General features: G+C 42.5%; 1 protein-coding gene across 1 annotated transcript; it reads right to left on the bottom strand.

The window, feature by feature from the left end:
* Window positions 1–582: 582 nt before the first annotated feature.
* Window positions 583–2,618, bottom strand: LOC140916943 (uncharacterized). Its single transcript, XM_073358838.2, has 2 exons — window positions 1,754–2,618; window positions 583–1,165 (listed from the first exon to the last, which is right to left on the bottom strand). Exons 1-2 carry the CDS (start codon window positions 2,334–2,336, stop codon window positions 645–647), a joined length of 1,104 nt encoding a protein of 367 aa, XP_073214939.2. The 5' UTR covers window positions 2,337–2,618; the 3' UTR covers window positions 583–644.
* Window positions 2,619–12,386: the final 9,768 nt, after the last annotated feature.

The raw sequence follows: 12,386 nt of genomic DNA, 5'->3' as shown, positions 1-12,386 counted from the left end.
CCCCTTAATGCCATGGCTCATGAAGCCGTACACAGGCAGCCTGGACAGTAGTCAGGAGCTGTTCAACTACAGGCTGAGCAAGTGCAGAATGGTGGTAGAATGTGCATTTGGACGTTTAAAGGCACGCTGGTGCAGTTTACTGACTCGCTTAGACCTCAGCGAAACCAATATTCCCACTGTTATTACTGCTTGCTGTGTGCTCCACAATATCTGTAAGAGTAAGGGGGAGACGTTTATGGCGGGTTGGGAGGTTGAGGCAAATCGCCTAGCTGCTGGTTACGCGCAGCCAGACACCAGGGCGGTTAGAAGAGCACAGGAGGGCGCGGTACGCATCAGAGAAGCTTTGAAAACCAGTTTCATGACTGGCCAGGCTACGGTGTGAAAGTTCTGTTTGTTTCTCCATGATGAAACCCCCCGCCCCTTGGTTCACTCTACTTCCCTGTAAGCTAACCACCCTCCCCTCCTCCCTTTAATCATTGCTTGCAGAGGCAATAAAGTCATTGCTGCTTCACAGTCATGCATTCGTTATTCATTCATCACACAAATAGGGAGATGACGACCAAGGTATCCCAGGAGGGGTGGTGGAGGAGGGAAGGAAAATGCCGCACAGCACTTTAAGCGCAGCACTTTAAAAGTTTACAACTTTAAAATTTATTGAATGACAGCCTTCTTTTTTTGGGGCAATCCTCTGTGGTGGAGTGGCTGGTTGGCCGGAGGCCCCCCCACCGCATTCTTGGGCATCTGGGTGTGGAGGCTATGGAACTTGGGGAGGAGGGCGGTTGGTTACAGAGGGGCAGCAGTGGCAGTCTGTGCTCCAGCTGCCTTTGCTGCAGCTCAACCATACACTGGAGCATACTGGTTTGGTCCTGCAGCAGCCTCAGCATTGAATCCTGCCTCCTCTCATCACGCTGCCGCCACATTTGAGCTTCAGCCCTGTCTTCAGCCCGCCACTTACTCTCTTCAGCCCGCCACCTCTCCTCCCGGTCATTTTGTGCTTTCCTGCACTCTGACATTATTTGCCTCCACGCATTCGTCTGTGCTCTGTCAGTGTGGGAGGACAGCATGAGCTCGGAGAACATTTCATCGCGAGTGCGTTTTTTTTTCTTTCTAAGCTTCACTAGCCTCTGGGAAGGAGAAGATCCTGTGATCATTGAAACACATGCAGCTGGTGGAGAAAAAAAAAGGGACAGCGGTATTTAAAAAGACACATTTTATAAAACAGTCGCTACACTCTTTCAGGGTAAACCTTGCTGTTAACATTACATACATAGCACAGGTGCTTTCGTTACAAGGTCGCATTTTGCCTCCTCCCACCGCGTGACTACCCCCTCAACCTTCCCCCCTCCCTGTGGCTAACAGCGGGGAACATTTCAGTTTAGCCACAGGCAAACAGCCCAGCAGGAATGGGCTCCTCTGAGTGTCCCCTGAAGAAAAGCACTCTATTTCAACCAGGTGACCATGAATTATATCTCACTCTCCTGAGGATAACACAGAGAGATAAAGAACGGATTTTGGTTGAATGCCAGCAAACATACACTGCAATGCTTTGTTCTACAGTGATTCCCGAGTATGTGTTACTGGCCTGGAGTGGTAAAGTGTCCTACCATGAAGGACAAAATAAGGCTGCCCTCCCCAGAAACCTTTTGCAAAGGCTTTAGGACTACATCTAGGAGAACCGCAAATGCCAGGGCAAAGTAATCCTTTCACATGCTTGCTTTTAAACCATGTATAGCATTTTAAAAGGTACACTCACCAGAGGTCCCTTCTCCGTCTGCTGGGTCCAGGAGGCAGCCTTGGGTGGGTTCGGGGGGTACTGGCTCCAGGTCTAGGGTGAGAAACAGTTCCTGGCTGTCGGGAAAACCGGTTTCTCCGCTTGCTTGCTGTGAGCTATCTACAACCTCCTCCTCATCATCATCTTCTTCGTCCCCAAAACCTACTTCCGTATTGCCTCCATCTCCATTGAAGGAGTCAAACAACACGGCTGGGGTAGTGGTGGCTGAACCCCCTAAAATGGCATGCAGCTCATCATAGAAGCGGCATGTTTGGGGCTCTGACCCAGAGCGGCTGTTCGCCTCTCTGGTTTTCTGGTAGGCTTGCCTCAGCTCCTTCAGTTTCACGCGGCACTGCTTCGGGTCCCTGTTATGGCCTCTGTCCTTCATGCCCTGGGAGATTTTGACAAAGGTTTTGGCATTTCGAAAACTGGAACAGAGTTCTGATAGCACGGATTCCTCTCCCCAAACAGCGATCAGATCCCGTACCTCCCGTTCGGTCCATGCTGGAGCTCTTTTGCGATTCTGGGACTCCATCATGGTCACCTGTGCTGATGAGCTCTGCATGGTCACCTGCAGCTTGCCACTCTGGCCAAACAGGAAATGAGATTCAAAAGTTCGCGGTTCTTTTCCTGTCTACCTGGCCAGTGCATCTGAGTTGAGAGTGCTGTCCAGAGCGGTCAGAATGGAGCACTCTGGGATAGCTCCCGGAGGCCAATACCATCGAATTGTGTCCACAGTACCCCAAATTCGAGCCGGCAACGTCGATTTAAGTGCTAATCCACTTGTCAGGGGTGGAGTAAGGAAATCGATTTTAAGAGCCCTTTAAGTCGAAATAAAGGGCTTCATTGTGTGGACGGGTGCAGGTTTAAATCGATTTAACGCTGCTAAATTCGACCTAAAGTCCTAGTGTAGACCAGGGCTTTGACAAAGTCCCTCACCAAAGGCTCTTATGTAAATTAAGTTGTCATGGGATAAGAGGGAAGATCCTTTCAAGGATTGAGAACTGGTTAAAAGAGAGGGAACAAAGGGTACATTTTCAGAATGGAGAGGGGAAACTAGTGGTACTCCCCAAGAGTCAGTCCTAGGACTAATCCTATTCAATTTATTCATAAATAATCTGGAGAAAGGGGTAAACAGTGAGGTGGCAAAGTTTGCAGATGATAATAAACTGCTCAAGATAGTTAAGACCAAAGCAGACTGTGAAGAACTTCAAAAAGATCTCACAAAACTAAGTGATTGGGCAACAAAATGGCAAATGAAATTTAATGTGGATAAATGTAAAGTCATGCACATTAGAAAAAATAACCCCAACTATACATACAATATGATGGGGGCTAATTTAGCTACAACAAATCAGAAGAAAGATCTTGGAGTCATCGTGGATAGTTCTCTGAAGATGTCCACACAGTGTGCAGCGGCAGTCAAAAAAGAAAACAGAATGTTAGGAATCATTAAAAAAGGGATAGAAAATAAGATGGAGAATATCTCATTGCCCTTATCTAATTCCATGGTACACCCACATCTTGAATACTGCATACAGATGTGGTCCATTCATCTCAAAAAAGATATACTGGCATTAGAAAAGGTTCAGAAAAGGGCAACTAAAATGATTAGGGGTTTGGAACGGGTCCCATATGAGGAGAGATTAAAGAGGCTAGGACTTTTCAGCTTGGAAAAGAGGAGACTAAGGGGGGATATGATAGAGGTATATAAAATCTTGAGTGCTGTGGAGAAAGTGAATAAGGAAAAGCTATTTACTTGTTCCCATAATATAAGAACTAGGGGCCACCAAATGAAATTAATGGGCAGCAGGTTTAAAACAGAAAAAAGGAAGTTCTTCTTCACAAAGTGCACAGTCAACCTGGGGAACTCCTTGCCTGAGGAGGTTGTGAAGGCTAGGACTATAACAGGGTTTAAAAGAGAACTCAAATTCACAGAAGCTAAATCAATTAATGGCTATTAGCCAGGATGGGTAAGGAATGGTGTCCCTAGCCTCTGTTTGTCAGAGGGTGGAGATGGATGGCAGGAGAGAGATCACTGGTCATTAGCTATTAGGTTCACACCCTCTGGGGCACCTGTCATTAGCCACTATCAGTAGACAGGATACTGGGCTGGATGGACCTTTGGTCTGACCCAGTATGGCCATTTTTATGTTCTAAGTGAATCTGGGCTCTGTATGGTGGGAGGGGCAAGATGGGGTGGGAAATATACATCAACCCTCTAGAACCCCGCAGGAACTCTACTGAAAAGGTAATGACCTAGGCTGTATCACCTTTTCTGTAGCATCTCATCAGAAAGTCCTCTTCAAGGGCTCCTTGGGGTACTGGCCGTTGAAGAAGCGCTGGCTGCACAGTTCTATTGAACTATGATGTTAGAGGAGAGCAGAGAGACAGGGGTTCCTGGAGTCAGTACAGAAGCCCTAGGCTTCTGGGAGAACCATCCAAATCTCATACAGATCCTGGAGTCATCTGCATTTTTGGTGGTTGAACCACTGTGCATCCTACAATAGGGAAACTGCATGCCTCCCCTTGCATCTGAAGAATTTGGAGAAAACAATGGGAACCCCTCCTAAGCTACCTTGCATGGGTTTTTACCACAAGGGGACACAATCTACCTCAGGGTCTGAAGGGAACTGACTTGGATGGGAATTTTGCCAGAAGAAGGATTGGTGTTTTGATCATATCTGATGTAGCCATGAGAAATTCTGTAAACTGGAAATATTCAGAAACTGCAAACATTATGCTTGGGTGCCAGATTTCCTGTTTCAGAGTCATGCCTTGCTGGAGTGTAGAGGAGACCCTTTTATTAAGCGTTTAAAAAACAAACAGATGTACCATGTGAAGAGTTGGCTGTTGTCTTTGTCCACTCAAGAAGCCAGTCTAATTGTACCTATCTGCTGCAGATTGGTAAAATAAGACTTATATGTGTGCTGACACGTTAACAATAATGCAAATTAACTTCAGCAAACAATGTCCATTGAGTGATTTTATTTTAGTTTTTATTTTATAGTGTTGTGTTTTGCTTTCTTTCTTCTTTTTTCAGATTAGCAATTAAATCTTATGTTTTAATGCCAGCAATATCAAATCCAGATTTGGAAACTGGAGTAAATTATGAAGCCTTCTTTAAATGTTAAAAGCAGATTAAAGAAGAGAAGATTTAATATCAAGTTGTGAGAGGAACACACAGCTGGAGAGTAAACTCTTTAAAAAATAATCTATAAACTCCTGTAGCATAAGCAGAGCTTAATTAAAATGATGGCACTTTAAAATATATTTGGTCCTGCTCCGACACTGCCAGGCCCTCTCAGAGGTCCAGACAGGCCTGGGCCACTTCCAGCTTTTTGAGGCGCCTAGCCATAATAAAAATAAAAAATGACGACACATGAAAACAAAATAAGGCACAAAAAAAGTGAGACACATAATTTGAATATTTTATTTAACAAATGCTTTTCTAGCCTCTCTCTTTTATGGGATGCGCATAAAAACAAGTTGCAAAACTTACCAAATACCAAAAAATTAACCAGTGTTTAAATTTGAGGCCCCCTTTGAGCTTGAGGCCCAGACCAAATGGCCCTCCTCCCCCCACCCTCTGATTGGCCCTAAACACTGCATCCAGCTGAGGTTCCTAATCCTGGTCCTTTTTTCAGCAGATCCTGTTTTTTGGAAAGTAAATTTTGTGGCACTGGAGAAGTATTACAAAGGTTTTCAGCAGCCAAGAATTCTTTAGCAAGATTCCTGGTGCCTGCATCCCATGAGTGCCGGGAGGATTGTTAGCATTGCTAGTGGTGCTAGACGTCCCACAGAGGGTGGGGCAGAGGCAGAGCAGAGCCCTAACTCTACCTCTCCTCCCTCACGGGCTTTGTCTGGGCCTGGTGGTGAATGGAACAAACTCCTCCAGTGAAAGAGTAGCATTTCCCAGGGGCCAGAGAAGCATTTAGCATCCTCAGCAGACAGAATGCCTCTAGAAACAGTCTCCTGCCTTTAAAAACAACCAGAGTAGAACCCTAAATATTTAAATCTGCATCTGTGAAATACTGGAAACAACTTTCTACTGGTACATGCACTGTAATGGATATAAATGGTCAGTGTTTTTTTTTTTTAAAATATGAATTCTCTGCTAAAATGAAAATAGTTTGTTTTGCTCCAGTCCAATTACAGCAGTTGAGTGAACTAATCCGTTTAGCTTCTTCTAAGGAAACTCCTCTGATGCATGAATGATTGTTTTAATCAAATCTAACATCTTCCAAAATTTGCTGATTTGCTAGTGCACCTTAAAAGGCACAGCTAGCCTGATCATGCCTTCTATCTATCTTTTGAGGGAACACTTTCTGTTCACCTGCTAATGTTACCTTTTATTTGTCATTCTCAGGTAGGAACCCATTACACTCTTGTGAGTTTCTGAAAAGCTAAGCGAACTGCTTCCTCCTCTCCTCCTCCTACCCATTGCTTTTTTACTTTATAAAAGTGTGAATGCTTCATTAACACTTCCTGGGTTATAAACATCTATTGGGGAAAAAAGTATGAACAACCTGTATCCTTTATCCATTACAGATAAAGCCCAGCCAGGAAAACTCTATGCACACCTAGGGGTTGAATCCTTTCTTTCTATACCCTAAAGCACTGCAGAAAAATCTGGTGTGATGGCCTGAAAGGGAGATATATTTTTAATCTTTGAGACCTATGAAAGATGAGCTTCAGTTGCTTGTACTGTTGTGCAGTTGTTGATGTGTATCCTATGGCACTTAGGACACATCATCTGGGGAAGATGGGTGCTATATTGTTTAATCTACCTAAATTCTCGACAGAAACGATGATATATGTCATGGAAGGACGAAAGTTCAACAGAATAACATTAACTCTAGAATCTACAATTGGAAGCACCATATTGCGATTATATTTTTGCTCTTTTGCAAGGATTCAAATGGGGACAAGGAGGAGAGAAGAGAAAGAAAAGTTAAATGTAATCAATCTGCCACTCTGTACTAATATCACCTGACAAGGAAGAAAACAGCAATCTTGTGATAATTATATGGCTGATATTGGGAGTTTTCAGACAAAAAATATGCTACTGATGAACTGTAATGGTAATGCATTGCTGTATCATAGTCCCCGAGCTGTGCACTTTTCCATTGTAAACCCATCTTTTCAGGGATTTCTCTCACCTATTAATAGTCAGTCTAGACAAACTCAACATGCAAGTCTTAGGCATGAAAAAAAACCCAAAACTTTAAAATATTGTTGAAATTGATTCACTAGTTTTCAAATCCAGTGTAAAGAATAAAATAAATTTTATATATGTGACTGATTTTAAACACATTTTTGCATGTTAAGCACAAATAAAAGGCAACAGGCCTCATTTTTATTGAGACACAACCACAGCAAATTAGTCAAAATACATTTTGTTAATTTTTGAAATCTAACAAAAACATCTGATAGTCTTTAAATGGAATTTTTTCAGATTTTTTGTTCTGTCTTCAGTGCCCTAAAATCAATCATTTACCAAATATAAGATTTTAGCTCAGTGTGAACATAGGAATTAATTGTGTCAGTTTGTCACCTGTTAGATCTGTAATGTGTTTTATATAGATGTATCAATCCATATTATTCCCTTCCCTGCATGCTGTTTACTTCTGGAGGATGCATCTCTTTATAACTGGACACATCCATTGCTATCAAAAGCTAAAGAGTGACTAATACTGTAGTCTGATAAGACAAGGATGTGACATCTTAGACTGTTGTAGTTCTTTTAAAAATGTTATAATGTCCATAACCTGTGTGCAGACCCTCCTCCCTAAGCATGATGAACATAAGAGGGTTTCAGGTTCAGGATTGGGCCCCACCATTTGCAGCACACAAAATGGAATGGTATACAGCTGTCTGGTGCCATCATACTGCAAACACTTTTCTGTCTGTCCCACACCCACAACCCTCCCAACCAGGTTAAGAAATATCTGAAGTTCCAAGATTACACAGCAGGGATGGCGAAAGGTCAGTTACTATTAAATGTTTACAGAAAACACTGCTAGCAATTCTAAATGTATCTTAACTCACAACACAGAAAAGGGGTGTATAAATGTTTTTAGGACTTGGTTCACAGGCAGAAAATCAAAACACATTTCAAGTAACAATACAGGCAAAGCATCTATCACTGGACAATGATTAAAGCCTGGTCTACACTACACAGTTAGGTTGACACGAGCTACCTTGCATCAACCTAGCTGTGGAAGTGTCTTCACTTAAATTTGGCTCCCTCCAAGGCAAGTGCCTCTCTATGACAATTTAGTAACACCACCTCCCTGCGCGGTGCAGTGTCACGCTTGATGTAATTAGGTCAACGCACTGTCAGTATGGTCACTGTGTTGCTTACGTCGACTTACTGGCTTTCAGGAGCTCTCCCACAATGACCACCTGACAATATAATTGATACAAGTGCGCCAGGTGAGGATGCACATTGCTGACACAAGGAGCTAAGTGTGCACACATATGAGATTTAATAAATGTGGTGGCAGTATGCCGACGTAAGTTAGGTCAATATAATTTTGAAGTGTAGATGTGGCCTAACTGGCTCCTCTTTCCCTACTCCAAACATTGATCAGTTTCAATCACAGTAGTGATTAGTACTCCATAAAAGCTGCTAAGTGCAGTTAGCACTGCTGTCAAGGTTCCTCCCCCACTCTGAACTCTAGGGTACAGATGTGGGGACCTGCATGAAAGCCCCCTAAGTTTATTCTTACCAGCTTAGGTTAAACGCTGCCACCATCAAAGTGTTACACAAACAACAGGGGAAGTGCCCACTTGGAAACGTCTCCCCCCCAAAATATCCCCCCAAGCACTACACCTCCTTTTCTGGGGAAGGCTTGATAAAAAAATTTGCATAGGTGAACACAGACCCAAACCCTTGGATCTTAAGAAGAATGAAAAAGCAATCAGGTTCTTAAAAGAGAATTTTAATTAAAGAAAAAGTAAAAGAATCACCTCTGTAAAATCAGGATGGTAAATACCTTACAGGGTAATCAGATTCCAAACATAGAGAATCCCTCTAGGCAAAACCTTAAATTACGAAAGACACAAAAACAGGAATATATGTTCCATTCAGCACAACTTATTTTATCAGCCATTTAAACAAAACAGAATCTAAATGCATATCTAACTAGATTGCTTATTAACTCTTTACAGGAGTTCTGAGCTGTATTCCTCCTCTGTTCCCGGCAAAAGCATCACACAGACAGAGAGAGCCTTTGTTCCCCCCTCCCTCCAGCTTTAAAAGTATCTTGGCTCCTCATTGGTCATTTTGGTCAGGTGCCAGTGAGGTTATCTTAGCTTCTTAACCCTTTACAGGTAAAAGGGTTTTTCCTCTGGCCAGGAGGGATTTAAAGGTGTTTACCCTTCCCTTTATATTTATGACAACTGCTGATAAACAATTATTAAAAAAAGAATGGGTTCATCACCATCTCAAGCAAATGCTGATAAAGTTGTTGAGAGATTGAGTGCTCCTGATAACAGAGGTTTGTAAACAAGTGTGAACAGTGAAGACAAAAGCTTTGCACAATAACCACATTACAACTTCGCTGATACTCTCAACAGTGCAACCCCAACCTTAAGGTGATAACTAGTGAAGGTGCCCTGTTATACTTGTCTGTAACATGTAAATTGTCACTGGAATGAATGGCTAATGACCTTTGGCTACAGAGGAACAAAACCCTTTCAAAGCTATGTAGCTCCACAATGTTCACTTAGTGCTTTTCCAGTAGCTTTGCACACGATGTAGAGGTGTCCCTCAGCACAGGCAGATGTCATCCTCTGCTTCCCTCCTGTGCCAACATGTGTACACAGATGGCATCTCTGATTTCTCTTGCCTGCTGGGAACCAGGACCAGTCTGCAAGGGGGTGAGTTCCAGCTGTCTATAGAGAGTTTGTAAACCAGACTTGTCCTGAGCCCACTCGCAAACACTCCCCTTTACCCTCACAAATGTTATGAAGTGTGCAGCAGGTGAGAATTACACACATGGCATTGGCCAGTTTGGCATCTAGACAAGCGTGTAGGCATCACCAATGAAATTTCAGCTTACAAAATGTGCACTCCATTACCGTTCTGCAGCTACTGAGTTTGTAACTGAATTCACTTTTCCCGGACTTCAGTGTCAGGGTACAGTTTTCTGAGCCAAATTAGAAGGGAATATGTGGGGGTCCTCCAAAATAACAGTTGGCACAGACACATTCATAGAATCATAGAATATCAGGGTTGGAAGGGACCTCAGGAGGTCATCTAGTCCAACCCCCTGCTCAAAGCAGGACCAATCCCCAATTAAATCATCCAGCCAGGGCTTTGTGGAGAACCATATAGTTTCTGGGAAATTAAGTCCCTTCTTTCCTCTTCAAGTATAATCCCCATCTCCACAACACACTGGCATCACATACTTTTCCAGTGTTGGTATTCATGAACCTGCCTCTATGGTCCACTAAGCCTTGCAGAATGAACAAATTGTAATCTTTTTGATTCATATACTTACTCACCCCTTTTGATAGGCAAAATATTGGATATGGGTGCCATTTGTGGCCCCACCACAGTTTGGAAACCCCACATTCTGAAATCCAACTCTTGTTTCTGGAATTTTCCCTACGGCAACCACCCCTGGTAGATCAGTGTCAATTGCCTTGCAAACCTGCACAACCATGAACCTGGCAGTTGAAGTTTCAACCCTGAAGTGGTTAGCAATTAAACTTATAGCTGTCTGGTGTTGCCAGCTTCTACAAGGCAATAGCTACCCACATCTGCTCTGGTATGGCTTTGCTGAATCAAGTGTTCTGGCACTTGAGATTTGGTACAAGCCCCTCACAAAACTCCACAAAGGCCTCTTTCCTCATTTGAAAGTTCTGAAGCCACCATTTGTCATTCCAGGGTTCCAAAAATGATATGATTCCACCACAGGGTGTTGGTTCTCCTGTACCAGAATCAATGGGCCACCCATTGGCACACCATGGCAATACCAGTATTCACCATATTTTTACCCTGGGAGCTGAATGAATTGCCATTCACCCTTCAAGGTCAGCCGTCTTCTATGTGTCAGAAAGTTCTGTCCAAATTCCATCCAGCATTTTCCTGATCATCTACTCTGCTGCATAGACATTTGTCCCATGCTAAGGAGTTGGAGCAGAATCATATCATCTTCCCATGTGTCTTCCACCCAGTGTGGGCAACGTGATCAGAAACTGCCATCAGCAAATATTTGAAGCTGTGGGAGCGGGGGGATTGGTACCAACATCACACAGCAAAGTGGCTCCCTGTGCTCACAGAACCCTGGGATGCCACCCCTGAAATGGTAGTGCTAATGTCATGTAATGGTGAAAATGTTCACTTGGGTATATGTGTGTACATAGCGATATATCTGTGTCCAGCACAGCATATATAGACACTTAATGGTACGCGGGAAAACCTAAGCATGTACATGCTCAACTAACCAAGTATGTGCACATTATAGATGTAATCTAAGTCACTTTTGAAAATGGATTTAGTTAGTTTTGGTATGAAATCCTAGTGACTTTACTCATACATATAGTGCAACTGACTTCAGTCAGACTAGGTGCATGGGTAAAATGAACATGTACAGGCCCAATAAGTTTAATTCTTTTGTTTTAAGTGTGTATTTTTATTGAGTATTCATTTATTCATTTACTGAATTCATTCAAACTGAGTATCCATCTGTTTTTATTCATCTACATATTTGCCTTTGGGATGCAATGTCAAGTGTCACTTTTACTTTGGGGAGAGGTCTTTTGAATAGCTAGATGAAAGAATGTTGTTCTGACTAAATCCACATTTTTACACTGGAAGCCAATGGAAAGCTATTACTAATGATATGCATCTCATTAGCAAATGGAACCCTTTTTAAAAGTAGTCTTCATCTATTTTTTATAATTATCATCACTGTCTCCATTTTCTTCCTCCTCCTCTGAAGTGAAACTTGAAATATGTGAAAGCTTTTACCGTAGAGATCATTATGAGGAAACTGAGGTAGAGAACACTAACTGGGGCAATTATGTTTCTGCCAACTGTAGCACTAAATCTAACAATTGGACATGTGATTATGGAAAGTTAGTTTCTTCACTGGATTCTCACTTTACCAGTAATTAAAAAGGTATCATCTAATAACTATAAGTGGTAGAATAAAAATGCTTTTTTTGCTGTTGAATATGCAGATTGATTCTACTCTATGGGGTTGACAAAAGCTCCACATTATTCAGGTCTTCCATTACTACAGTGAAAGAGTAGAGCTGTGGTCAGTGATGGCCACGGTTTTTCCTCTCTTACTCTTATCCTAATGTTTATAGATATACAAGTTAGAAAGAGTGATACATTATCACTCTCTCATGAGCTGTAAAGTGGGTTTACATTGGTGTTACTGAGGATACAGTATGAAAACAATGGAGATGTAGGGTTGTAGCTGAGTTCATAAATTGGCCTGAAGAATCTCTATTACAGGTGATAATGTATGAATCAAAAAGAAGCACCTTAACTGTGAGAGCCTACAGTAAAATTGCCTCACTGGTGGTTCATCTTTTCATGTGCACACGGAACAGGTATGTTCAGGAAATCAGTAAGACACAATGAATATAG

The sequence above is a fragment of the Lepidochelys kempii genome, chromosome 9 (genome assembly GCF_965140285.1).
Source record: "Lepidochelys kempii isolate rLepKem1 chromosome 9, rLepKem1.hap1, whole genome shotgun sequence".
Classification (NCBI taxonomy): domain Eukaryota; kingdom Metazoa; phylum Chordata; order Testudines; family Cheloniidae; genus Lepidochelys; species Lepidochelys kempii.
The sequence above is the reverse complement of the archived record's forward strand: the minus strand, read 5'-3'. Positions and strand labels throughout refer to the sequence as shown.

Bases quoted from the DNA above. Each gene is read 5' to 3' on its own strand.
- LOC140916943 (XM_073358838.2), bottom strand. From the start codon at position 2,336: ATGCAGAGCTCATCAGCACAGGTGACCATGATGGAGTCCCAGAATCGC. The intron at 1,166-1,753 runs GTGAGTGTACCT...TTTCTCCACCAG, and splicing joins AGACGGAGAAGGGACCTCTG to CTGCATGTGTTTCAATGATC.